This window comes from Drosophila pseudoobscura, chromosome 4 (assembly GCF_009870125.1).
Source record: "Drosophila pseudoobscura strain MV-25-SWS-2005 chromosome 4, UCI_Dpse_MV25, whole genome shotgun sequence".
In the NCBI taxonomy this organism is placed as follows: Eukaryota; Metazoa; Arthropoda; class Insecta; order Diptera; family Drosophilidae; genus Drosophila; species Drosophila pseudoobscura.
Genome location: NC_046681.1, coordinates 19002429 through 19030254, shown reverse-complemented (window position 1 = coordinate 19030254; position 27826 = coordinate 19002429). Strand labels below are relative to the sequence as shown.

Sequence of the window (27826 nt, the reverse complement as noted above, 5' to 3'; positions counted from 1 at the left end):
AGGTATTAAAGCTGCTATACCTTTTGGGGAGAGTATTCCAAGAAAAACAACAGCCAAAAAAAGCGCATAGCAAATACACTCGAAGAAATCGAAGGCTGCGGCAGAGAGTTCCCATCGTTCCCCCTACTCTCCTTCTTCCACCTGGCCCACCACTCCCCTTAGCCACTCCACTGTCTTCACCCACTGCTCCTCTCCCCTCTCCACTGTTCAGGCTTCAGTCAACAAGTTATGACCATGCCAAGACGACCCCCGACCCGTCAAGAACGTGCTGAGCCCCAGCATCGAGGAGACTCGGATTCGGACTCGGACTCCCCCCTTTCCCACACTTCCACTATGGGGTGCGGTGTGGGGCGTGTGTATGCCGCATATTTGAAGCAGCAGCAGCAGAAGAAGCGGTAGAAGAGGGAACAGAAAAGAAAAAGGAAAACAAAACTTACGAAAAAATAATTTCGAGTGAGTAGTTGGTTAGAGGGAGAGGGAGTGAAGAAGAGGAGCGAGAGAGAGGGGTAAAAAGAATCCAGCAAATCAAGCTCATGAATGCATTCAGATTCAGGCACTCAATGGTATATTTAGATAAGGTGTGACATTACTGTGTGTGGTTCCTTTTTGTCAATATTGTTCACTCCATCATCCATCATCATTGCATGCAGTGAGTGGGACCAATAGAATAGGTTACTATCCCAAGAGTCCATTATGTCAATGCCCCACCCTATTTTCATTTGTCTTGCATTCCTCTTCTACCTCGCTGCTGCTCCTGGGCTCTGTGGGTTTCTGATCTTCTCTTCCCTCTGCCTGCCTGCAGCTGAGATAAAACATTGGAATTTCTCACACACACACACACACACACCCATGTACATGTACATTTGTTGCTACTGTGATTCTCCTTTGAAGTTTGTTTTCCTTTTCCTCGTTTTTTTTGTAGTTTTACTACTGCTGCCTTTTTGTTTTTGGCTTTGCGAATGGGTTTCTTTCCTTTCTTTTTCGAGCGGTCATAGATGTAACTGTAACAGTGTGTGTGTGTTTGTGTGCATCTGTGTGGTATTTTCTGTTCCCCCCCCTGCCCCTAACCAACTGTTGGAGCTACTAACTATCATGAAAACGTCGCATTCCAATCTCAAATCTCAGTGGGAGATACACACACAGACACAGCACTGGCTCTCTCTCTCCCTCTCTCTGGTTTTCGTTAAGTGAGACTGGCAACGGTCTTCGTTCAGTTTCAGTCTCAACGATGGGCTCGCTCTGCTCTGACTTCGAATTGTTCAATACAAATTATTGAGTTATTTCTATACCCACTTTTTCCACCGGTTAAAGCAACAATCAAGAGCTCTCATAGAATTATTATATTAATCCCGTGTTTGAGATAGGTAAACATTCGACACAACCTAGCAGAGGCCCTTCGCTGAGTTTTTACAACCTGAAACATTTATACCTTGCGTTCACAGGCACACACTTGACGAAACGATCTACGAGAGAGAGAGAGAGCGCAAAGAAACCTATTATCTTCGTACCATGGTTTCATTCGAAATTTTTACCAATTCAAAAAAATATACCTTGCGCTCACAGGCACACAGAGAGATCCTATTTCTTCGTTCAATCGAGAGAGATACTCTCACGACCGCTCTCTCGCTCTCGTTGGTTTGACGCTGATTGAGTTTATTGAGATTTTTTCCACCATAGTCACCATCAAACCTGAAAAAAGTAGTGTCGAATCCAATGGATTCTGGCACCACTGAAATTCTTTGAAATTTTGACGTCGAAAGCTTCGTTCAGCTTGCGTTACGAGTCTCGCAGCGGTCTCAACACTCGCTCGCCTGCGTGTGCTCGCACACAGACACTGCCACAAGGTGCGCACAGATACAGATACAGCTCAACAGCTCCACAGCTCTACAGCTCCGAGTGGAGTTCAGTTTTCGCCCCACGATCAGACAGAAACAGAGTCTCGAGTCTCGAGTGCAGTGTGTGCTTCGCGTTTCGGTTACGATTTGGGGAACGGAACTCGGACTCAGATTCGGATTCGTTTACGTTTACGGGTTTGAATTACAAGAGAAAAGCTTTTGCTACCGATTTTTGTTGGTGTGTTTAACTAGTGTGTTGTTTACGAACAACCTCCGGCCGAAAATTCCAGATATCGCGCGGACCCGACACAATCAAAGCCCATACAATACAATCCACTACACTACAATCCTACAATACAAAATACAATCCCCACAATCCAATAAAATCCAATCCAAAAGTTGGCGCTGGTCAAAATCGAGCCCCAGCAACAGCCCCACCAAGCAAACGGCATTCTTTCGCGCAACAACAACAAAAACGTAACCGACTTGAGCGAGAGAGCTGACGTCCGCGCTCTCTTTCCCACTCTCTCTCACTCTAGCGCACACTGCTTTCGCGTGTGTGTGTGTGTGTGCATCTGTGCGAGCGCGCGCGTGTGAGTGAATTTTGATTAAAACGTAGTGTGCTCGTGCTCCCCCTCTCTCTCTCTTTCTCTTCGGCGCCCACAAGTGCGGCCTGGAATGCGTTGACTGCGCAGTCGCAGCGCGCGATTTGAAGAGGTCAGGCAGCCGCAGCAACAACAAAACCAGCAACAGCAGCAGCAAAAGCAAAAATAAAACACAGTTTGGTGGCATTTGAAAAAAAAACAACGCAAAAGTGTGAACAAATCAGTGAAGAAAAGTATAAGAAGAAGCAGCTGGCAGCTGGGGAGAGTCAAAGAAAGCTAAAGATAAAAACTAAACTCTCAATTTTTGTGGATTACGCGGCAGCAGAGCAGCGGAAAAACAGCAGCAAATAACAGCAGAAACAACAACGAAAACCCGAGACAATATGCCGACAACGACTGCAGCGGCGAACGTTGTCATCGGCAGTGCATAAGGTAAGACGGGGGAAAACATTGAAAGAGATCGGAAGAGGGATAGAAAGAGTCCCTCTTTAGTAACGGCATAGTGGGACAGGGAGGACAACGGTTTCTCCTAAATGTGGACTCATTCCTCTGAAATTTTAATGACTCCCGCGACGGCCCACTCATAAAGCAAACAAAACAAATTCTCTTATCTCCAGCCCCAAGAAATGTACCGAGCCCCGCACCGAACCATAAAATCGCCAACGTCCAACCGACGATTGCCAAACTGTTGTTGTTTTTGTTCTTTCTCTTACCTTCGAATTGTGCAATTAACCCATTTCGTACCCCAAATATCAGATGTCGCTCAGGGTTTGGGTTTGAATTTTGATCCGCCCCAAAGGGGGGCAAACCGAAGGAAATTGCCAAAGAATTTCAAGAATTGTAATTTGGAAGAGGTAGAAGAGGAAGGAAATTTTTTTAGACGATATTAGATGTGGGATAGATTTGGCGGTTAAAGGGGTTTCCAGATGTAAGAAAATGTCTTATATATAAAAGGGCTGTAGTACGTCTAAAGTTCATCTTTGATAGAGAATCATTTTCCCTGACAATAAACTCAAAAATTTCTGAGCGGGGCTGAAGCTTCCCCCCTCCTGTAAAGTATAGAGGGCTAATAGCCTTGCTTATCGGCACAGGTGAGTGGCTGGGAACACTGTTGATTGAGTGGAAACCGATCGACAGCGGAACTGAGAGACGATTAAGTGGAAATCAATCGTAAGTAGAACCCAATCTCGGAACTCTGTCTCCGGGTGTTGCGTGGCAGAGAGCACCAGCGCCAGCAGGAACCAGAAATCGGAGATCTGTAAACAAATAATCGGTTGTACGTAATCCGTAAGACGGTTTTCCGCTCAGACATCTCGAATGGCAAGATAAGCAAATGGAAATGGAAGTGGGTGGGGGGCAAAACACACGCTAAGCGGTTAATCGTTAAACGATTCTGCCACCAAAACTGATATGAGTAACTGTATATCAATATAAATAGTTATCTGTATCTGTATCTGTATCTGTATCGGTACATGTACATCATGTGTATTGTATGTCATAGCTGTTGTTGTCATTGTTTTGTGGTTTGCGATTGAGTCTCTGGTGAGACATCTCCATCTGCGAGTGTACGCGTATCTCGTATCTATATCTCTCCATCACACTTGACCTCAGGCAATGGGCTTTGCATTGAAATCGACTACAGCGACAGCCACAAAATAATACTTGAAATAAAAATAATAATTTCGTAAACCGAAATTCCTTCACGCACTCAATATGCGTATGTACATAAATTTCAGTTGTTTTTCAACAATTCAAGCAATTAAAATGTACAACAAATTAAACAAATTTTGAATGACAATCGGTGTCGAGTCGCGTCGAGGCTACGAGAGACCCAATCGCAATAGTTTTGGCTTAACGGCCCCCTCTTTGATTAGAGTAGAGCACAAATCGACTGCCAGATGACCTGTAAAAAACAAATCTATTAATGGGTAGATAGATCGATAGGATATAGATATGTGTTTAGATATATCATTAATCGATAGAAAAGCATCGTATGACCAAAGCACTCTCCTAATTTCTGCACTACTCCTCTTTCTAATAGACAAATCACCTATACACCCCATAGCTGGGCCTTTGAATTTTCCAGGGTGTGAGCATAGTTTCGCACGCCTTCCATTTGGCATGCGGCACACGTTGCCGCTGCTGTTGCCCCAAGCTTCAAAGCTCCAAGTGCTTGCTGGGCTCTGCTCTCATTGCGGAGGCCATCGCCATCGCTCTATTGCCACCGCCACCGCCACCGCCTCCACCTGCGTTAGGTGTGCCTGTGCCTCCAAGTCTATCTGCCTCGAAGACGTGTGCGCTGTTTTCTTTGGCCCAGAGCTTCCCTTACCCTCGTCTCTCTCTCCCCCTCTCTAAATGTCTGCCACTTGCTGATCATCATTATAGTCATGATCATGATGAGCGGCAGACTTATCGCATTGGGGGACATTTCGCGCATTTCAAAGACACACCAAATGGTGTGCGTGTGTGTGTTTGTGTGTGTGCGTGTGTATGTTTGGGCCATAACTGGCACAACAAGTGGAATTTTGGCCGGAATTTGCCGCTGTTTGGTTTTGGCTTTGGCTCTTTTTAAGTTTCTTTGGCGGCTGCCTCTTCGTTTTCTCCATGTTTTTCGATTTTGGAAGTTTGTCTGGCAAAAGAAGACGCCGAGTTATTTGCGCGATTTGATGGCTCATAATCACAGGCATACAAAAGTCAGCTTTGAAGTCCAAAGCCAAAGCCAAAGCCTCAAAGCCCCAAAGCCTCATTTGACTGAGCCACACCCCTGTTTGGAATGATACTTGTGGGTCGCAATGACGCGCATCCGCTGTCACTGGCGATCAGCGTGTGAAAATGCCACCAAACTAAGGCAAACCTCCACTGGAACGGAGCAACTGAACTATTTACTGACGCCAGCTCTATGCCGTTCAATCGTCGTTCTATCGGTAATTAAAAAAAGCCCAGACGCACGTATACGTAGAACCCGCTTTGGATCCCAGAGTTCGCTTGTGGTCCGGCCTGTCTGGTGGACTCATGAGCAAAATATTCCACGTCAAAAGTTACCGCTCGTCGTCATTCATTAGCTGCGAGAGAGAGCCGCTAGATCTGCGAGAGAGCGGGGCTCCAAACACTTTCAATAGAATTCGAATCCAGTTTAAGAGCCCCACTCGGGTGCTGGAGCACTCCGCTCTGGTCTGCTGTGGAATCTGTTTTCTGATTAAAATGTGAGAGGAGTGGCTCGCCACGAAGTTTGCCATGAGAACTGCTTACACATATTGGAACTATCTATACGAACAGGTGGATACTTCTTTGATAGAGAGATCAGTGTAGATCAATGGGATCACGAACGAAAGATCTGTTATTTGTATTCTCTTTTGCCAATGAAAGATTCTCACAGTTTCTGCAGAGATCTATCTATGATCTACACAGAGAAATGTGCCATCTTTCGTCGGGCATCTTTCCCAGAGATTGAACTAGCTCTGCAACCCCATTGATCAGTGATCGATTCGATTCTATGATCCTTAGAGATCATCATTCCTTCATCCCACAATCGTACTGATTACTGCCTATCAATGCAGATAAGAAATGATCATTTAATCTCCGTAAAACACTCTCCTCAAAAGCCTCTCTGTTAATCTCCCAGATCTTACAGTGGAATCTACTATTTCTTCATTTATTGCACACATATTTTATTGTCGCATTCCTTCGCATTCGCATTCGCCTTCGCTCGACTTTACGATCGTTTATTTTCAGTTGTTTATTGATCAGATCGCGCCAAATGGGTTTTTTTTTTGCTAAGATCACGATCCTCTAATACTGTCGTGTGATCATATCTAAGATCTTTATTGGTAGCATCTCTCGGATCGAGTGAGTCTCACTCACTCACTGGCATTCCACACTCTGCTGTGCAGATTTTAACGATCGCTTACACTCGAATGTTTATGGATCGGTGGGGCAGTGGCAGTGGAGTATCAGTGGCATTCCGCAATGAAATCCATATGGATATTTTTCTGTTTCCGATTCAGCATTTCAATGAACGGAGAAGGGGTGCCGTGGGGGGCGGGGACAGACTGCACATGCGGTTAAATCGTTTATATCGTTTATATCGTAGGGCCCTCGGCCCGTACTCTTCGATCTCCGATCTCTGATCGAATGTTCGTTCGACTTGGGGACTTGGGGACAAACACACACACACACACACTCCCCGCCACAGAATGAGCTCAGTGCAATGGCATGCATTGCAATCGATGGGGAGGGGGGAGACTGGGGGCTGCAGAGGGAGACTTGTGCTGTCGCTGCACAACGTGGCGTATGCGCAATGTCGCGTTGTCTCTTTTTCTCTTTGGGCTTTGCTGTGACAGCAGAAAAAGCATTTATTTTTCGCGGCCTGGCGCCAGAGACACACACCACACACATTTCGCAGCAGAGCCCGTGGGATATTTATTGCTCTCTCTGTCTCTCTCTGTATCTCTCCCCCGCTCTTTCTCTCTCTGCATTCCACGGGTGTACGTACCTCTCCGCTTTCCAGATACTTTATCATCTGGGTTTTTTGGTATTTATTACCATTTGCTAATTGCTGATTAGCGTGTCTGCCTGCCAGCCTGCCTGCCCCCCTCTCTCCCTCTCTGTTTCTCACTCTGTGTCTTTCTATCGCTCCACTTGGAGCTTCGCCGCTTCTTTGCCGCATTTTTTAATTGCCCCACAAACACCTGATAGCCCCCCCCCCCCCTCCCCTTCTCATAAACTGCCTTCTCCTGCGTTGACTTTAATAATTAGCAACGTCTTTTCTCGGCTTCTCCTTCCCGCTCTCATTAGCCATTGGAATGCGGATAATTTGTTGCTATGATTGAAATTGTTAAATGCTTTTAATTTGTTTGCATTTTAAATTAAAAAAGCAAGCGTTGCCTACCTCCGCTTGCCGGCTTGCTGGGGCTATCGATGGGGCCACTGACTCATCCCCATCCAACCAGATCGCCTACTGCTCAATGATCGTGCGATGATCTTGAGGGGATTGGGTTCGGAATGGGGCGACTCATTGATCGTTTATTTTTGTCATTGCCTCTTAGATTATATAATGGCTGTGGCTTATGGGGGAAGATCGGGGAAAGACCGATTTGGCTTCAATTAAAATAATCCACGACATGTTCCCATTGATTGATGCCATTGATCAGTCAAGGCAATCAGTGATCCACTGGCCAACACTTCCGGAGAAATCTCTTAGCAATCTCTTTGCTGTTTAATCGATCTTTCTCATTAGAGATCATTTCCCGAAGAATCTCTGAAGCATTCCCCTAATTAGTTAAATCAAATTCATGATTATTTGTGAAAGAAAACAAAAGGCATTGAGGTTTAGTTATGGAGTTTCTTTATGGGAGATCTCTGATTAAGAAAGGAAAGATCATCTATGATCATCCCGCACCCGCTAAAATGGATCATCATTAAGGTTAAGGATAGCCTATGGAGTTTTCTTTCAAGAACTTTACTTCTATGATCACCTATGATCTCTTCCATGATCATCTATGGTCAGATTTACAATAAACCAACTAGTTGCTTGCTTCATCCTCCACTTGCATGATTATTTCTAGTATAATTTCTATTGAATATTCCAGAAAATCTAAGTTTGAGTCTAATGATCTTTTCTATTACTTATTCGATCACTCACTTAGTCCCTAGGATTCTATGATCATCTATGATCGTTTTTTTTAGCACAGAATAAACAAACTCTTGCTTATATGATCACTCACTTACAAGTAGCTCCCAGTGATCGCATAGTAATATCTTTAGTGGCTTACTTTTTGTTGTCTCTCCCATAAATTCCTCAGTAATAAGTCAATCTTCAAGCATATTAGAGATCTGGAATTCCAATTCTCGTTTCGTAATCAGCCACAAAGCTCCCGCCAGAGACAGAGCCAGAGCCAGAGACCGAGCCAGTTCTGTGGATCGCTCATGGAAATCGGCTTAAGATATAATTGCTTTTCAAGAGCTCTGTTTTTTTGTTTTTTGTTTTTTGTTGTCTTTTCGGTAGGTAGGGGAGGGATCGGATTGGATCTGTATTCCCAGTGGAATATTCTGTGGTTTCTAATTTATGTCAAATGCAGGCTTTGATTGATGATCGTTTTTGGGAATGGAAACGGAGGTGGTGCTGCTGGTGGATGTGGATGCCGATCATATATTTATGGAAGTCAGGGCGGTTCTTCGTCTGTCTGCGTCTCTCGTCTCTCCCTACTCCGACTCCGACTCTGCGACTTGACTCTGAATAAATTTATGGAACATTTGAAATTTATTAGACACAGAAAATGCGCCAATATTGAAATTTATGCGTCTCTCTCTCTGCGCCACAAAAAATGTTGGTAGAAAGAAACTATAGTCTCTGGATCTGGCTCTGGCTGTGGCTCTGGCGTCGCTACAAAAAGTTGATTTGATTCGATTTGATTTTAATTTATGCATAAAATACTTTTCTTTCATCAAGAGGCCAGTTTTTCGGTCGTTCGCTGCCATGGAACTTTCTTTAACTGAATTTTAATAATTTTATGCGCAACGCATCTTGGGGATGTGGGGATCGGATCGGATGGGATGGAATGGGATGGGATGGGGTGTTGGTGTTCCACAGATAGACAGACAGAGAGAGAGAGAGAGAATCAGAGAGGGAGTTGTGGCTGCCACGCACGCACTGGCCTTCGCAGTCCACTGGCCCGCTCGCTAATCAAGTTTGTCGCCTAAGTCTTTCGTTATTGATTGGTGAAATTGTTCGGCAGTCAAAGAGCGGGCCACAAGAGCGCCATTTCCATCGTCTGGGGCGGCTCCAGCGGCCTCCATTTTGGCCCGAAAGAATGCCTTATAGACTCCTAAGCCGATCTGATCGCTATTTGATGGTAGATTTATCTACGGAATGCGTTGGTATTTCTTGCGATTAGTTCTGCCACGAAATGTGGAGAGAGATTTTCGTGTTTAGTATCTTTTAAATGGTATTTAGCGCAAGGAAAATCACTATTATTAAATCAGTCTTACCAGAGCTACTGCCTCACACCTTGTGCAGCTTATCCTGTCATTATCTTCCTTAGATTTCGTACCATTAGTTTTAGATTCGAGTTACTTGAATATTGAACAGTTTTGCTATATTTTGCTCGAATTTTCTTCAAAAAAATCCGTAAATATTCACAAATATTCTCCGATCTGTGTTCTTCCAGCAAACGTATTTCCAACGTGCGCGCTGTATACGGAAAATGATGCAGCATGCGAGCATTTTGCACCGTCAGCGCGCCCCTGGAAGTATGCGCGTCCTCAGCCGAGCAACTGTCACCAGGCTCGCGATTCCTGGCCCTGAGGTGAGCAACCCATGCCCCATGCATTCAACCATAAGTATATATCATAAATATGTATGTTTTTGCAGACTTCTGGGGCAACAGCAGCAGCCGAAAACCCTGTACTTCCTAGTCGATGCCAAGAGCCGGGTACGAGAGGTCTACACGCAGACATGTCTGCACTTTGCCACGCAGGGTATGCTGGACACCGAACTGTTCGGTCTGGCAGTGCTCATAGGTAAGATATGCACGAGTATATGGCCTATGGATGGAATTTATCCAGCGGATGGTAGCTAGAGATGCAGTTGGAGGGGGGCACCATAGTTTGGAGTAGCCAAATGCCAGGCGATAAGGCATGAAAAATACAACTAATAAACATAAACCAGTCTTCTTTTAAAAGCTGCTCATCATCATCATCATCATGATCATCGTCGTCGTCGTCGTCGTCATCCTCATCCTCATCGTCATCGTCAGCTTCTAGACCCAGTCTTCAGTTCTTTAGATCTTCAGTTCTTCATTCCTCCCTCTCGCCAGTCTTCAGTCTTCGGCTGCAGATCTGGAGTGTAGAATGAAGAGTATAGAACAGAGAGCAGAGCAGCAGAGAGCCTGCCGCCGCCTGCTGCTCCTTCGATCTGCCAAAACACATAAAAATACCAACACAACAGAGCAACAGCACAACACACAAAAAAATGGCACATAAAATGAACAAAAAGCCAGAGGAACGCGTCGCCTTCATGGCGAACAAACAATTTCAGAGCCAAAAGCAGGAACAACCCGGGAACGGGGCCGCAGAGCGGGGAACTGGAAAGGGGAACCCATGGGGAGATCGGGGATCGCGAATCAAGGACCGGGAGGGAACTGGGGAACAGGGAACAGACACAAGACGCGTGTTCAGTAATTCAGGTAGCCGTCGCGCGTTGCATTAACACAAACGAATCGAACGACAGGCAGCGGCAGTGGCAGCGGCAGCGGCAGCAGCATGCGGCATGAGGCATGCGGCAGCAGAGGAGGAGGCAGCTTCGAGGATGGGGGACGGATGGAGAACCAGAGCCACATCCAAAGCCTGGTCTGGTCCGCAGAGGCTGAGGAGCATAGCAGGGCAGCAGACATCGTGTTTGGCATTGGCCTCCCGCTCCCTCCTCCTCCTCCTCATCCTTCGCAGATATATGCGTTCTCCAAAGAAAGAGATAGAGAGTGAGAAAGAGAGAGAGAAGAGCAAACGAGAAAGGAGGAGAGTTCTTATTTTTGATTTGATCGAAAGTCGAATTGCAAAATGCTCTCAAAAATTAAGATGAAATATGAAATATCTAGAGCTAGGAAAAGAAAAAAGTACAGGGGAATATTCAAAACTGAAAGGGAATTAAAGGATTTTCAAACCCTAAGATCTCCAGATTGCAATCCGTACACTTCTATTCTTGTGGAATCCAGAAAATAAAATATTATCGGATTAAAAGCCAATGAGATGGACCTATAGCATCGATAGATGATTTGGAAATGGGATCATGGATATGATATTCAACAGAATATTGTTTATAGTATTATAATTGCAAATCCCGATACCTTTCCTGCCTGAATTCTATGAAGATTTCGAGCGAATAGTATTAGAGTTGGGTTTAGATTTTGACAACAAAATTAAGATAGGAATAGCGAAGAAATTATAAAATAAATTATAGATGAAATATATAGAAGCAGAGAAAGGTATAGACGAAAACTCTTAAATTCTTCAAAATTTCTTTTTACATTTTCCTGTTCTGGACTCTCAAGAATTTTCCTATACCCTTCGATTCCTTTGGGTAGAGCAAAGCCCAAGAACACAACACGTAAATTTTCGAATCTGGTTGGCATCAATTTCGTGGCAAGAGGCACCGAAAGAGCGAGAGCGAGAGAGAGAGAGAGAGTTGGTAAAGAGGAGCAAGCAGGGAAGTTGCCTCAACATCTTCAGCAAAGAATTTGGTATGCAGTTTGAAGTTGGAGTCGCTGCTGGAGCTGGAGCTGGGGCTGGGGCTGGAACTTGTAGCAGGGGATGGTGGATAGAGGATGGGCATGCCAACGTCCTCGTCTTTGAAGGCAAGAAGAAGAGGCCAGAGATGTGGCAGGAGGGGGGAGGGGGAGAAGAACAGGCGGAAGAGGCAGCAGAAACAGGCAGGAGGAAGAGGAGGAAGAGGAGGAGGAATGGAGAACCAGCAGAGGATTCCTCTGGCTCAACTATGAAATTGGCAGTTTGCATTCTGCATTCTGCATCCCAGTGTCCATGTGTGTGTGTGTGTGTGTGTGTGTGCTGCCAAGGATTCCTGCTAGTGTGTCTGTATTCGAGAGTGTCTTAGTGTGTGTATCTGTGAGTGGCATGCGGTTGGAGCTCTCGAGAGGGAGGAATACCCAGTGGTGATTCTCTCTGTGGCCTTTGGCCAATGCTGATATGCTCTTCGAGGGTATGCTCTCTCTCTCGGGCTCTCTGGAATAGATAGCCCCGTGGAATGTCAGTTTTTTCGTTCGTTTCTTGAGTCTTTCGATTCTTTTTTTTTTGTTTTTTGGCCCAGACCCTTTTCGGGACGGGGGTCGGGGTAGACCGAGAAATGAATTTCAATTTTATGGCCACAGCAACGTCAATAAATTTCATCTTTATGCAAATTTCCGCTCCTTCATTGGATGGCTCTTTAAGTGGCAGGCAGCAGCACATGCTGCAGTGGCAGGAGGCAGCAACAGCAGCATCCGATGGCAATTTGGCAACATTGTCATTCAGCAGAGGACGGACTCGGACTCGGACTCGGACTCCTTCACCTGCCCCCATCTCCTGTTTGGTGTTATTTTTAGGCTGTCGCATTGCCTGGATTCCTTCGCTGCTGCTGCCGCATTCCATGATGCCTCCTGCCCCATGCCCCATGCCACCGAATGAACCGAACCTTTCGGCTCCTCCTCTGCTTTTCTTGGTTGTGGCTCTGTAATCTGTAGACCAACATTTTCTTTTCCATTTAATGTTAATGGCTCATAATCATTATTATATGGCGTTGGGGCTTGTTCGTCTTCGTCTTCGTCTTCGTCTGCGTCTGCTGCATCTTTGGTGGATGCGATGTGATGGACGCTGGCGACTCGCGGCCTTGCCTCAGCCTCAGCCGCAGCATGCCCCCTGCCCCAGTCCCTGCCCCTTTTGCCACAGCTGCCTCTCCGCCTCCTTCTGCTCCTCCGCCTCCTCTTCTTCTCGGGCTGCGTGCATCTGATAACATCGGAAATTAAAATTCTTTTGGTTTTATGTTTTTTTTTTCTTCATTCGTTCTTTCGTTTCGTTCTCTCTTTTTTTCTTGTTTCCTTTAGCCTGTTTTTCGATACACACACACATTTATCTTTTGAGGACATACCCTGTAGCTTGTGTATAGCGGGGGTAGGTTAAACCCAAGAACACATTTGGGCCAATATTATGTATATTTTTTAAAGATCGATTTCTATGTAATGTTCTGTGGATCTATGGAACAGCTTTAGCTTTGTTATAGATGGTCTATAGCTCTATAGTTACCCTGTAGCCATACTTGCTACGCTATAGCCAGAGGAATTATCAGAAACATACAATATTTTAATGGTTTTCCAACTATTTTGATTTCAAAGTTGTTTTTGTACTTTCGATGGGCATAAGTGCTATAACATTTACTTCTGATAATGTATATTCCTTAAGACCGAGCCTTCGTTGGATATTTGATATTTAATCTCTTTAAGGACTTGAGTAAAGAATATCTTTATATCTCTATAAAAACACACTCAAAATTGCCTTGGAGATTAGAGTTCTTAGAGTTCTCTACTGCATCCTGAATGGAAGATCCTCTCTCTTTCTGTGTGCACTTTCCATTACAGATCATCTCCTGGTCGACTCTCCCTCTCTCTACTGCTCGCATTCTCTTCTCTCTCTTTTCGGTTATTATGGGGGCTACTCAAACTCTGAAACTCCAAGCTGGAAACCTTTTGGAAAATAAATCTGAATCTGAAGAATGCCAGGCAGCAGGCAGGCAGGCAGCAGGCAACAGGCACAGGCCTTGGCATTGGCATTGGGCGCAGCTGTCTCTTGTGGTTCGACTTTGACTTCGGACCAGACCAGAGACCAGACCAGACCAGACCCGAACCGAACCTCACCGATCCGCTGTGGAATTCCTCTGGTTGATGAGCCTCTGCTGCTGCCTGCCCCTTCTTCTACTTCGAGGCTGTAATTTGTGTTGCATGTGTTTCAAATTGAAGATTTATTTCGCTGCCCCTGCCACAAGTGTCTCCCTTTCTCTCTCTCTCTCTGTCTCTCTCTGTCTGTCTGCCTGTCTGTGGTGTGTGCGTGCGTGTTAATTGTGAGCGCTGTGGAATGCGATGGAAAATATGTTAATTATTAGGTTTTTGCCGCTGGGCCCAACGCTTGACCAAAAGGGAGGAACTCTGGAACTCCGGAGATTGCGTGAGGATCCATCAGTGGGGGCTGCCTTAGACGAGACACACTGGCCTTCACACCTGTGCAGCTCAAAGAACAAGAACAAGGAGAAGCCTCCTCCTTAGAAGAAGGAGTATCGTATACCCCCATTTGGAGGGCCTCAAAACTGGAGCCTGAGTGAAATTTGAATGCGAAAAGAAATCGGTCTGAGACTCGGGGGACTCTGGGACTTGGGTTTCAGCTGCCATTCGCTGCTGCTGCCTCTGCTGCCACTGCTGCTGCCGCTTACCTGTCTTTCTACCTGTTTTTTTTTCCTTCTCTCTTGCTTTTTTTTTCGTTGCTGCGTTTTGGGCTTGGTATGCAGCAGCAGCCACTCGCTCGCTCGCTCTCTCGCTCTCTCGCTTTGGCTCTGACTCTACTCCCAACTTGAATTCGTACTCCTCTCGAATCTCCACAGCCAGAGCCAGAGCCACAACTCCTCTTCCATCTCCCAATCTCCGAGCTACAGCCACAACTCCACGAAGACATCGTCATTGATAGGCACTTATTCGGCCGCTCCGCTGATGATTATTATGATATTGTTGCTGCTGCTGCTGCTGGTGGTGGTGGTGGTGCTGCTTCCATTCCATGGCATGCCACTCCAGCACTCTGTCTCCTCCTCTGGTTTCTGCTGCTGCTGCTGCTGCCTCTTTTCATAATTATTATTTTCCATCTTGCTGCTGTGGCTGTTGCTGTTGCTGCTCTTCATTTCGTATGCAGGAATTCCAATTTTTCGTTCGATGAAGTGTGTGTTGATTTTGTTACTGGATTGGAGGCTGCTGCTGATGCTGGTGCTGCCTCCGACATGCCCTTGGGGCCCTTACCCTTACTCTCCTCTGACAGCCTGACGTGTCGTCATCATCATCATCATCTCCATCTCTCGAATCTCGAGTCCAACTCTTGTTGATGTCAATGGGCTGCTTGTTTATTGCCTGACAAACTGACACAAGTCTGGATCTCTCTCGGATCTCTGGGATGGGAGAGCATGGCGCAGCATAGCCGAAAGTTCATTTAAAATTTTGATTAGCGACCTTGGCAGATTCGCGCCAAAAAGGTTCCTTAACCGCACCAAAATGGGGAATGGAATGGAATGGGATCTGAGCTTCATTGAGGGGAACTTCCTGCTACCTTCCTTTCCTGCTTTCTTATCGAGAAAAAGGAACAGGTCTTCGGCCTATCGGAAGTTCTGATTTAACATTCGCTTTTCCCTCCATTGATTAGTAGTTTAATCGAACTTCCTTCTCCTACTCTTCATTTAAGGAATGAATAAATTATCGCGGTGTCTGCTCAACGAATCGAACTTCCTTTTCTAACAGAAATCACCAGACAGACACCAGACCTCGAACTTTATAGAGTGGAAGGAACTGTATTTATGATCTGCATGCGTGCATTCCAAACGGAAGACTTCGATCTCAAAACTAGAATGGGAACTCGACTGAATTTGTGTGATCGTGTGAAATGCTCTGCTTACGAGAATTTATGTTTTTTTGTCTCCTTAGAGGTCTGGAAATCTCCTGTATCGTTGTGGAGAAAAGTGATCTTAAATGATCTATTCGAAGATATTATCACTTTTGCAGGAAATCACTAGCCAAGCTACTTGGATCCATCTCCTAATCCATATTCCCTTTAAGGAAAACCAATACTCTCCACATTTTCGATCATAGTTTTTAATAAACGATCTTCGCCAAGAAGATCGAAGAATCTACTCTCCACATTTTAATGATCTACTCGATCTATCCTTATATCTTCGGTTGATGATGATTATGATGACTAAATGACAGCTTGATGAATGTTTTTAACTGATGTCCTCGATCCTTAAGGCTCTCTACGATCTTCTCTTGTAAATCTTTACTAAACAGTCCTTACCCTTTCAATTCCTTCTTCCAGATGGCGAGTACATGTTTGCAGATCCCGAGAGCAAGCTCTCCAAATACGGACCCAAGAGCTGGCGATCCTCGCACACCCACGTGAGTAGTACCTCTAGAAACAACACAAGAGAGTGATCAAATCCTTGACTAATCTTCTGTTTATCGGCAGGGTTTGGATGCCAATGGACGGCCACTCCTGGAGCTACACTTTCGCGTGCAGTTCTACATCGAGAGTCCGTTCATGCTGAAAGATGAGACGTCGCGGCACAACTACTACCTGCAGCTGCGGCACAACATCCTGCATCGGGAGCAGCTGCCCCGCGAGCATGCCGAGCAGGCGCTGGTCTTCCTGGCCGGCCTTGCTCTGCAGGCGGACCTGGGCGATGCCCCACCAGCCTCAGTGCCAGCCGCAGCCCCAGCACCAAGCCAAACCCCAAGCCAATCCCAAATCCAATCCCAGACAGCCACAAAGGAGGACTCCAGCGAGGAGGTTGGAGGGGTCACATCCCTAAGAGCCTCCACAACGATGACGTTGCCGAAGATCAGCAAGCGGCTGAGCAGCGCCAACGAGCGGATGCTGCGCCTCTCCACGTATGTGGCCTCCACCTCCAAGAGGGAACCCCTGCCCCTGCCGCCACTACCGCCTGCACTGCCACTGCCCGCGTCCGGAACGGACTACTTCCGGATCGAGGACTACCTTCCGAGTACTCTGAACACGCCCTGGGGCCGAAGTGCCCTGCGGGCATGCCATCGAGAGCACCTGGGCATGTCCGCAGCGGAGGCGGAGCTGCTGTACATCCAGCAGGCGTGCAGCCTCCACGAGACGATCAATGCGCACACATTCCGGATGCGGCTGGCCAAGAGCGAGCAGGGCGCAGGCAGTTCCTGGTTCGTGGTTTACGCCAAAGGCATCAAGATCCTCGGAGGCGGAGAGGGAGGGGTCACAGCGGCCTCGGCGGAGACCTCCACCACCTTCCTGTGGCCCAACATAACGAAGCTCTCGTTCGAGCGAAAGAAGTTCGAGATCCGCTCCGGGGAGAGCCGGATCACGCTGTACGCCGCCTCCGACGAGAAGAACAAGCTGCTGCTGACGCTCTGCAAGGACACGCACCAGTGGAGCATGAAGCTGGCGGCACGCCTCAAGGATGCCCACAAGCGGGAGGAGGAGGAGGCCGAGTCGAATCGATTGCATGCCAGCTACGCCTGTTCCCGGAGTCTCCTGCTGCCGTACAAGAGCAAGAACGAGCAGCGCATCTCGGTGATATCCAGCACCAGCTCCAACACCACCTCGGGCATCGTCAGCGATCGCGTGCACTCCGAGGACGAGCTGGAGATCATGATCAACACTCCGCCGGCGCCTTTGGCAGCCCCATCCACCGAGAGCCTGGCCCTGGCCCATCTCCTGGACAGACCCAGCGTCAGCAGGCAGACTTCGTCCGTGGGACAAATGTCCCTGAAAGACCTGGAGGAGCAGCTTGCGGCGTTGAGCGTACGCCCCCCGGATACGGCCTCCAATGGAGCGTCTGGCATATCCGCCAGTAATTCTTCCTCCGGTCCGCGAACCTCTTTGGGCACCACACACGCAAATGATTCGTCGACGGCCACTGATTCCCCCAGTTCCCAGCACAACATTGGATCCCAGTGCTCCTCCACCTGCAGCACTGTGGTGGTGACATCTCCAGTGGCCGGAGTCGGAGCTAGTGGATCCGCATCCGCCAGCAGCATACCCGTGCACTCGACGTCCTCCAGCCTGGAGCTGGGCTTCAGCCACACGGCCCAGAACTCCGCCTTGAGTGAGACGAATCCCGAGGACTTCCCGGAGAGCGTATCCGGGGCATCGGGGGTGTACACCCTCGCCCATGGAGCCCCGCCCACAGAGACCTCCGGGGTGTACACGATGCACAGCAGCGAGCTCACGGGCCAGTCCTCGGAGATGGCCGAGTCCGAGAAGAGCTCCCACTACGGGATGTTCCAGCCCACGGAATCCATGGAGATGGAGATGGAGGATGGCGGACCCTCGGACCTAGTGGACGGCGGCAAGAAACGGGCAGAGTTTCGACTGCGCTCAGACTCGAACATCAGCACCGGGAGCTCCTTCCGAGGCGACGGCAGCGATCCCACGGACAACAAGCACTCACTGCTCTCCGCCGAAGAGTTGACGAACCTCATCGTGGGCCGTGGCACCTATTCGAGCCGCAAGACCGTGTCCAGCAATTTGCACTCGGACTGCGACTACGTGACGATGCCGATGCCGATACCCCTCGAGACCCCCAGCGAGGCGGATGACCAGGAGCAGGAGCTCCCGCCAGCACCCCCACCACCGTACAGTGCACGGCACGAGAAGACGGGTCTGTGTGGACCCCCAGTGGCTCCACCGCCAGTGCCACCGATGCCCAAGACAGTACCGAAACCCATCGTAGTGGCTCCTCCTCCGCCAAAACCAGAGCCGCCGCCGCCGCCAAGTCCCAGTCCGGCTCCTCCGCCACCCACTGCTCCGCCGCCGCCTGTGACTTCACTGCGACGCAGAGATCCACCGCCATATCCCAGCAGCAGCAAGCCCCGGCCCACATCCCTCATCTCGGTGGCATCCTCGGCCAATCCGGCGCCCAGTACGGCGGGATCGTTGAGTTCTTTAAAGTCCGAGGAGGTGACAGCGCGCTTCATTACGACGCGGCCGCAGATCAGCATCCTGAAGGCGCACACCAGCCTCCTGCCGGATGGAGCCAAGCCCAGCTATGCGGCACCGCACCACTGCTCCTCGGCAGCGTCTTCAAGTGGATCGCTGTGCAGCCACCAGCTGTCGCAGCAGTCGCTCCACAATTCCAATTACGCGGGATCCGGCTCCCAGGCCTCGCTGCACCACCATCCGCATCCGCATGCGCATCCACACCATCGTATGGTCGATCCGCACCAGCACCCATCGCACCATTCGCACCATCGACACTCGGGATCAGCGGCCATTGGCATACCGATAGTTCCTTACGGCCTCCACAAGAGCACGGCCTCGCTGCACCACCAGCAGCCACAGCAGGCATGCGTTCTGTTGCCGGTGATCAAGCCGCGCCAGTTTCTGCCCCCGCCGCCGCCCAGTCTCCCCCGACAGCCGCCCCCACCACCACCGCCAGCGCACCATCCTCACCAGCATCCCCACCAGCATCCACATCTGGCTGGACATCACCTGTACACGAGTCAGCTGGCGAGGAAGCAGCTGGAGCTGTACCAGCAGCAGCTGTACAGCGACGTGGACTACGTGATCTACCCGATTCAGGATCCGGCGGTCAGTCAGCAGGAGTACCTGGACTCCAAGCAGGGATCCCTGCTGGCAGCCATGGCCCATCAAGCACCTCCGCCACCCCACCATCCGTATCTGGCGATGCAGGTGTCGCCGGCGATCTACCGGAGCACGCCCTACCTCCCACTGGCGCTGTCCACGCACTCGCGTTACGCCTCCACCCAGAACCTGTCGGACACGTACGTCCAGCTGCCCGGGGCCGGATATTCGCCCCTATACTCGCCCTCGATGGCCAGCCTGTGCTCCTCGTACGAGCCCCCGCCGCCGCCCCCGCTGCATCCAGCGGCCTTGGCAGCCGCCGCCGCAGCCAACGCGAGCGCCAACGCCTCCTCGATGTTCGCACGATCACGATCAGACGACAATATTCTGAATTCGCTCGACTCGATGCCCAAGGGGAAGCGTCTGCCGCCGCCACCGCCGCCACCCTATGTGAACAGGCGCCTCAAGAAGCCACCAATGCCGGCGCCCAGTGAGAAGCCGCCACCAAGTGAGTGTTCCTTCATTCCATACAGAAGCCCTCACTAATCCCATTTTATTCTCTGCTTTTTAGTTCCTTCGAAACCCAGTCCCAGCACGAGCATCCTGCCGCCGCGAAAGCCCCCCACACTGAATCCCCACAATGCCAACAGTCCGCTGACCAAGACCTCCAGCGGAGCCCAGTGGGCAGGGGAACGTCCGAGGTCCGATATGGGTGTGGGATTGAATCGCACTGGCAACAGCATTCTGGCCCAACTACAGGCCTCGATGGCAGCACAGAGCCATGCCCAAGCCCAGGCCCAAGCTCAGGCCCAGGCCCTGGATATAGCCTTGCTGAGGGAGAAGAGCAAGCACCTGGATCTGCCACTTATCTCGGCGCTGTGCAACGATCGATCGCTGCTCAAGCAGACCAAGGTGATGGTCAATCCGAAGAATGCCACCGAAGGAGGAGTAGCATCATCCTCCTCCTCCAATGCGAATGGGAACTCGAACTCCAACTCCACGTCCCCCTATTCGGGAGGAGGTGGAACACTGAGCAAAACGAGGAAGAGCTCTGCTGCGGTCAGTCATCGGCATCCGCAGGACAAGCTACCGCCGCTGCCTGTTCAGCAGTTGGCGGAGGCCAACAACTACGTCATGGATCCCGCTGTGGTGATGAAGCACCACAAGAGCTACAACTCGCAGACTTAAACGGAAATAGAGAAATGGAAAAACGGAATTGTAGAAACAGGAACGGAAAGGGAAGCGATGCTAAGGCCAGACGACACTCTTCTCTCTAGTTCGATTGCTGTTTGATGTGTTTGTATATGTGTTTTTGTGATGTGCGGTGGCATGCTACATGCTACATGGGAATTTGCATAGATCGAGAGTCGAGTTGGAGTTAAGAGATCGATCACAGTGTTTCGGCCGCGGTGCGTAGGCAGAAGAATTCGGACAGATCTAGATCCAACAGAAACCCCCCTGAACAGCAGAACAGAAGCATAACAGTAACAGTAACAGCAACCGTAACGTAACAGTAACAGTAACGCGACGTAACGTAAGAACCTCAAGAACGCATTCAAATAACAGAACCCAGTCTAGTCACAGGTAGAAGAGGGACAACCATACAGAGAATGACAAAAAACCAGAGAGAGAAACGACAGAGAGAGAGCGAGGAGCACCACTATATAACTATGAGAAACGAGAAACGGAAACAATACTCAAGTATAAAATACGAAAACTACTTAATACACTAAACTAAAGCTTAATACATAGTCTTAGTAGCTGCGACTTAGGCCAGATGCGAATACTTACACTAACTAAACTACTTCCGCCCAAACAACTGTGATTGATTTTTTACTTTAAACTTAACTAAATTTTAATACTACTTTAGTCAGCAACAAGAAGAACAAACAGAACATCGAATGCAACAAAACAAAAGAAAACAAAAAACTATGCAAATTTTTTAGTACGTAGAATCGCCTACCCACCCCCTCACACACATCATACCCACAACGAATCGGATCCATCGAATGGTCATACGATCGAATATATACATATCGTATCGTATCGGACATTCGCTGGACGAAAGGAACTAAAGAATTTCAAGAGTGCCCAGACTTGCCCCCAGCCGCTCACACCCACCGTATCTGAATTTAGCGAGTGAGAGAGAGAGTTACGCGTTTTGATAACGGTCTATATTTTGTATCCATTTTGTGTTTTTATTATCTTTTGTCGATTAACCAACCCTCTGAGAATGTGTGTGTGTGTGCAAAAATGATTTCGAGTTTTTCGATGGATGTCACAAATATTTGCGTAGATTTTTCTCGACTAAAAGTCTATGGCTAAATTGAGTAATGTGATTTTTGAGAAAATGTAAAAATTTTTGCCATATATCTTACATATATATAAACCATTATATATATATATACATATACATATAAAATTATTGTATTTTAATTTATTATTCTTACAACAAAACATTCAATTAATGCATTTATAAAGCAAGCAAATCGTTGAAACATCCAACAATCGTATACGATAAGTAAAAACAAAGTCCTTGATTAAAGAGTTGTAAAAATTATGTTTGCGAAATAAAATGAAAAATTCAAATGGAATTGCAGTTGCAATTGGAATTGGATAAAGGTAAAGGTAATCTCAGCTTGTGGGTGTTTCGTGTTATTGCACATAGAATAGTATATAGATTAAGAGTTAGGGGCTATGGATTGTTATCACAAAATGCAATACGAATGTTGAGGCGACTACTGGCTATCAGCAAGTTACATAATACATAACGCGTAACAACAAACGATGCGACTATCAAAATGAACTAGGAGTGTTAATTTGTCCTGGCACTTTGGCAATTAAGAATAACTATGGCTAAGGCCTTGCCAATGCTTCCTCAGTTGGTCAGCATGGCCTCGTCATCGTCGCGACGCACCCACCGCTTGGTCAGTGTCAGTGCGACGCCTGTAATGATGACGAGACTGGCAAAGCCCACCAGGGAATAGCCAAAGATGATGCCATAGGATGACAGATTAATGGCCAACTGAAAGAGAAATCAGAGTTTAACAGAGTGATCTATTGGGTGGCTGAGATCTACATATCTACCTTGGCCTTGGAGGCCAGCTCGGGGGAGAGCTCTGCATACTGGTCAAACCAGAACATGGGCATCAGCACCTTCGAAACTCCTCGATAGATACTGTAATATAAAAGAATATAAAGAATATAGATCAAGGAACATATAGACTATCACTCACTCGTAATCATCGTCGGGCTCAATCATCATGTTGATTTGAATGCGGCCATGCACCTGGACGGGCACTCCCGTGGTCGGCTCAATGGCCATGACGAACTCGTGCTTCGCCTTGTCCGGATTCATGCCAGTTATCGCATCCAGATAGTGCTTGTCCGCCAGGTAGAAGTGCGGAAAGGATGAGTAGATCGGCGCCTTGTCGCGGCAGGCCTTGCACTCGACCACACCCGTCTTGGGACACTCCTCGAGGCGGGGATCGCAGAAGCAGGCCTGATTCGGATAGTTCTCGCCAGAATCGAGGGTTTCCTCAGTGCCCACCCAGCGGGTGGCAGTCAGGCCATGGTTCTCTAAAGTGCCCTCCGGCCTGAGGTTCATAAAGCGACAGGCATCGGTGGCAAAGATGGTGATCTCATCTTTCACATTCATCTTGGGGGCAAAGAGATCCCCAGTGGTGCCGTTCACAACGCCACAGGGCATTTCATAGAACCCGGTCTCCGCCTTGCCGTTCCAGTGCGTCAGCTTGCCCACGTTGGCGATGTTGTCAGTGCCCGTGTGAATGGTGAAGAGACCATCGTATGTCAGGGATTCGTTACGATCCGCCAGCCAGCCAAAGCGCTTGTAGGGAATGTCGATCACGGATGTGTTGAACAGGTTCAGGAAGTCGGTGAGATTGTCCTGATAGCCTTTGAAGATCCACTCGCCCACGGGCTTCGTGGTGTACAGCTCGCCGCCCTCGTGGTTCAGCATAAAGTTGATGATCTTCTTCAAGATCTTTTTCTGATGCCGCATCTCGTCCGCCACCGTAGCGGTGATGGCATGAGCAGCCGTCACCATGTCATCCAGCGTGCCGTTGGACTTTTCCGCGTCAAAGAACCAGGTGCGACGCTCGTAGTAGGCCACTGTAGCGTTCTCGTAGAAGGTGAAGTTCTCCTTCTTGTGCTTCTCGAGGAACACGTACGGACCCATCTCCACGAAGTTGGGCTTCACGTTCGGATTGCGTATCTCCTCGGGATTCGTCCAGTTGAACATGTTAAAGCTAAGATAAATAGGAATCGGAGCCTCAAGCCAGCTGTCGTAGGTGTCGGTGCCTGGCTTCAGTTTGAGACCCTAAAAGGAGTTGAGTGAAAAAGGTTATTGGATGTACCGAAGGAGTGAAAAAGTACTTACATCCTCCACTAAATGGTCGGCCAAACCGGGCCAAAAGACCACGATAAGGATACCCAGAATCATGAAGAGCGATCCAAGGCCAAAGACCCAGGCCTTGCGTTGAGTTTCCCCGCAGCACTTGCAGCACATGTTGAGCGATGAGATGCCAAAGATTCACGGAAGGAAAAGGTACAAGTACGTTGCCTACGCGCTGCTGTGTTGCATCTGGAAAGTGAGTGGATTTCGTTAAGCTATTTTTGCTTGCATAATCTGTGCCAATAAACCGTATCGGGGGTTATCAGGAGAATTTTTATTCGCTTATTGACTTTCAGCTCAGCCCTATCCTGGCTATCCCCAGCAGAGCTAATAATAATAGCTAGCCGGTGGCTTATCGCTCTGTTTTTTGCCCATACTTAAGTATTCGATAAGCATCTACGATTAGGCTCGATCCCATTTGAATACGTTGCACCTACTATGACAGCCCCAACAGATTACGGGCTACCAGTCCATGTCAACTCGGATTGGAGTGTGTGTCAAGTGCAGACTTCCGCAAATGTCTTGGCCACAATCGAGGGTGTTTAGTACCGTGTTAGGGTGCGTTCTATCAGATATAAACTTACGAAATGTCCAACTGAAGAGAGGGATATCACAATTTTTAGGCAACGGGGAGAGGACCGTACCACACGCTTCCGCAGACAAAGCGAAACTGTTTGCCAGCGGCTACTGATTGTGTCTTTAAATGGTTCCACTTGTAGTTTACTACTCGAAATCTTTGGATTTGGCTAATCTGTGTTGTGTGCGGTGTCATGGCAGACAAGGATTGACAATCCTTAATAGGACAATTCCAACAAATTAGCTACATGGATAATCGTATGAGATTACTTGCATTAGTTCTCATATGACAATTACATGTGTAGTGTTTGAAGGTAGTTTGTGGGAAATTGCGTAGATTTCTTATGATCAGATCTCTGGTATGCGCACAAGGGGTTCCTATTTATGGCCTCGATAAGATAAGCTACTGGAGATACTACTGGCACTTAGCCATTGACGAAACAAACATATGTTTATACATATGTACTGCAAATTTTATGTAGATTACTTCGAGCAACATATAATATCCAGCTGTGAGAAATCAGAAATGGTCTGTAGGTCTGTTTTTATCAAAAGTCCGAGTGCATATCGCATTTTTAGCTGCCTTACTGCCTTTGTTTGAGCACGGACGAACTGACTCAGACGGGTTATTGGGGCTACGCATTTAAACTCCTCTTTGTTCTTGGCTGATAACGACCCGCAGACACAGGAAAAACTAGAATGGGGGCGCGGGTACCGATAACCGGACGCTTGAGAAGTGAACTGGATTCTGGTGCAGTACCAGACTCTATTCTGATCAATGACCGGCTCAGCAGCTTAGTTGTCGTTCAGGGCCCCGCTGCTGAATCAGGTTGAGATCATGCTAAAGGGGTAATCTCTACACCTAATTAACATGTGTATTATTACTTGCTACAGTATTGCATTGCATTACTCGCCTTTTTTCTCGCACACAATTAAGACGAGGGTCGTGCCTTCTGCTAGATCTTGTTGTTGTTGCTACTTGACCTTGACTATAATTATGCAAGTTAGTTGGCAATAAATGTGGGTTAATGGATAGCCAAAACGCTGCAAAAAATTCCGTTAAATATGCAAATACTCAAGGAAAAGCCACAGAAACACAAAAATGTTTACCTATATGGAAAAGGAAGGCGCAGTAACTGTAAACAAATGGCAATCACTGGCCCCAATGCACTTGGGTAATGGCACAAATAGGCAAATCGTAATACAATTAATGGCAAGAGCTGCAGCCACTGTCGCTGTTTATTTGCAAAAGTTTAATTGGATCAATTTGTTTTGGCTATTCAACCGCGGATTTATCGTATACCGATGAAAAAACGAACTTAACCCACTTAATCCCCATATATTTGACAGGTGAACAACTTTAGTTAGACCACGAAAAATCTTATTAATAATAATAATAATAGGTCCATCCATACCATCCTTCATCTTTACTTACAACCTAAACGTTTCAAGGTATTCGGTGCATAATATTCGGTTAACTATTAGAATACCCCTTGGTCGACAATGGGCTAATCGTTCGCGTTTTATTACATGGTAACTACACGGTAACTACATATTTAGTACGTATGAACTACTTATTTATGATATTTATGGATTTATAATTTAAAAAATAATTAAACGACATATTTAATTAATGCTGAAATTATTTTTTCATTAGGCTTTGAAGCATAATTAATGAATAACTTAAATTAAATAAACATACGTTAACTATCTAGGAGTTAACATAATGTTAACTATCTAGCAGAGAAAAGAGAGCTGTTGGGCGCACATGTCAAAGAATCAGCTGTTAAGTGCCACAGCCAATCAACGCTGACCACGACGCACACACACAAACGTAGCTAGCGTCGACGACAAATTTTGCCAGCAATATTCTTAAAAGTATGAGTTACAATTATTGAATTGAACGAAATAGAATCGACATAAACAAAATTCACAGAATGCAGCTAATCAAAAGCTTACTGCTGGTGCAGCTGGCGGTGCTCCTGGTGGACGTGGCCCTCGCCGGCCGGGACTTTTACAAAATTCTCAATGTGCAGCGCAACGCCAACACAAATGAAATTAAGAAGGCGTACCGCAGGCTGGCTAAGGAGCTGCATCCGGATAAGAACAAGGACGATCCGAGTGCGTCGACCAAGTTCCAGGACCTGGGCGCCGCCTACGAGGTGCTATCGAATGCCGACAAGCGGAAGACCTACGACCGGTGTGGCGAGGACTGCCTGAAGAAGGAGGGCATGATGGACCATGGCGGCGATCCGTTCGCTAGCTTCTTCGGCGACTTTGGCTTTCCCTTTGGCAATGGGGATCAGCACCAGCAGGACGCGCTACGGGGGGCGGACATCGTCATGAGCATGTACGTGTCGCTGGAGGAGCTCTATTCGGGCAACTTTGTGGAGATCGTGCGGAACAAGCCGGTAATGAAGCCCGCCTCGGGCACACGCAAGTGCAATTGCCGTCAGGAGATGGTCACCAGGAATCTGGGCCCTGGCCGCTTCCAGATGATCCAGCAGACGGTCTGCGACGAGTGCCCGAACGTGAAGCTAGTCAACGAGGAGCGCACGCTCGAGATCGAGGTAGAGCAGGGCATGGTCGATGGACAGGAGACGCGCTTCGTGGCGGAGGGAGAGCCTCACATTGACGGCGAGCCCGGAGACCTGCTGGTGCGTGTCCAGCAGATGCCCCATCCGCGATTCCAACGCAAGGGCGACGATCTGTACACGAATGTGACGATCAGTCTACAGGATGCTCTCATTGGCTTTAGCATGGACATCAAGCACTTAGACGGTCACCTGGTGCCGGTGATGCGCGAGAAAATCACGTGGCCCGGAGCACGCATTCGTAAGAAGGGCGAGGGCATGCCCAACTTTGAGAACAACAACTTGTTTGGTTTTCTGTACATCACCTTCGATGTGGATTTCCCCAAGAAGGATTTGACGGAAGAGGACAAGGAAGGTACGTAGTCGGAAAGGCCCTTATTCTCCGCCTGTATTAATCCCCATTCGTATTATATTGCAGCGCTCAAGAAAATACTCGACCAATCGTCCATCAATCGCGTCTACAATGGACTGTGAATCCCGCCCCGATTGGCAGGGATGATCGCTCTCCGGCTGTACCCTAGTATTTAAATGTCTACATAACTATGCGATTTCGGTTCGGAAAACGCCCACTTTAAGATGACTTTGTTCCAGAAAGTTGTGCGATAAAAAAATTTAATTTTAGTTTAGAAATTTGTAAAATAGCAGATGGAAAACTATTTGCAGTTCCTGCCCCTACAACAACAAAAACGGAATTGCAGGACAACCACCCCACAAGAAATAAAAAAAACATTCAAATTATATTCAGTATTTGTATACCAGGTACTGAAAGAGTATGTGGTAGGAGTACATACGTAACAGACGGACATCGTCTTTCCCTCTTGTTTTACGTCTAATTTTATAACAATAATTAGAAAACTATTTATTGTGCGAAAAATAACGGCGGGATGCTACTTCGTTGGTGAGAACGTCCAATACCAACCAATGGATAATTGTGTATAAAATATATAG

At 47.8% G+C, this 27826-nt stretch overlaps 3 protein-coding genes across 5 annotated transcripts; 2 read left to right on the top strand and 1 right to left on the bottom strand.

The window, feature by feature from the left end:
• Nucleotides 1-1574: 1574 nt before the first annotated feature.
• ex (FERM domain containing expanded) lies at nt 1575-21885 on the top strand. Its single transcript, XM_001356398.4, has 6 exons — nt 1575-2872; nt 9607-9744; nt 9810-9958; nt 16043-16122; nt 16193-19802; nt 19866-21885. The coding sequence occupies exons 2-6, from the start codon at nt 9653-9655 to the stop codon at nt 20480-20482; spliced, it is 4548 nt and encodes a 1515-aa protein (XP_001356434.4). The 5' UTR covers nt 1575-2872; nt 9607-9652; the 3' UTR covers nt 20483-21885.
• Nucleotides 21712-25600, bottom strand: crq (croquemort). 3 transcript variants are annotated; one of them, XM_015180332.2, is made up of 6 exons: nt 25395-25600; nt 25199-25328; nt 23694-23897; nt 22531-23633; nt 22382-22472; nt 21712-22319 (listed from the first exon to the last, which is right to left on the bottom strand). In XM_015180332.2, exons 3-6 carry the CDS (start codon nt 23820-23822, stop codon nt 22173-22175), a joined length of 1470 nt encoding a protein of 489 aa, XP_015035818.2. In that variant the 5' UTR covers nt 23823-23897; nt 25199-25328; nt 25395-25600; the 3' UTR covers nt 21712-22172. The 3 variants fall into 3 exon arrangements, with proteins under 3 accessions (XP_015035818.2, XP_015035817.2, XP_001356433.2); XM_015180331.2 differs by lacking the exon at nt 25199-25328; XM_001356397.4 differs by lacking the exons at nt 25199-25328; nt 25395-25600 and adding an exon at nt 24293-24433.
• Nucleotides 25601-26089: 489 nt separating this feature from the next.
• On the top strand, nt 26090-27616 carry shv (DnaJ homolog shv). The gene is made up of 2 exons (XM_001356396.4): nt 26090-27233; nt 27297-27616. Exons 1-2 carry the CDS (start codon nt 26222-26224, stop codon nt 27350-27352), a joined length of 1068 nt encoding a protein of 355 aa, XP_001356432.1. The 5' UTR covers nt 26090-26221; the 3' UTR covers nt 27353-27616.
• The last annotated feature ends 210 nt before the right edge of the window (nt 27617-27826 follow it).

What these genes read in the sequence shown, in the direction of transcription:
- crq (XM_015180332.2), bottom strand. Translation starts at nt 23,822, where the DNA reads ATGTGCTGCAAGTGCTGCGGGGAAACTCAACGCAAGGCCTGGGTCTTT. An exon ending in CCGACCATTTAGTGGAGGAT is followed by an intron (nt 23,634 to 23,693) that starts GTAAGTACTTTT and finishes AACTCCTTTTAG; the next exon opens with GGTCTCAAACTGAAGCCAGG. An exon ending in AGCTGGCCTCCAAGGCCAAG is followed by an intron (nt 22,320 to 22,381) that starts GTAGATATGTAG and finishes TTTCTCTTTCAG; the next exon opens with TTGGCCATTAATCTGTCATC.
- ex (XM_001356398.4), top strand. Translation starts at nt 9,653, where the DNA reads ATGCGAGCATTTTGCACCGTCAGCGCGCCCCTGGAAGTATGCGCGTCC. An exon ending in TCGCGATTCCTGGCCCTGAG is followed by an intron (nt 9,745 to 9,809) that starts GTGAGCAACCCA and finishes ATGTTTTTGCAG; the next exon opens with ACTTCTGGGGCAACAGCAGC. An exon ending in GGCGATCCTCGCACACCCAC is followed by an intron (nt 16,123 to 16,192) that starts GTGAGTAGTACC and finishes GTTTATCGGCAG; the next exon opens with GGTTTGGATGCCAATGGACG.
- shv (XM_001356396.4), top strand. Translation starts at nt 26,222, where the DNA reads ATGCAGCTAATCAAAAGCTTACTGCTGGTGCAGCTGGCGGTGCTCCTG. An exon ending in GACGGAAGAGGACAAGGAAG is followed by an intron (nt 27,234 to 27,296) that starts GTACGTAGTCGG and finishes ATTATATTGCAG; the next exon opens with CGCTCAAGAAAATACTCGAC.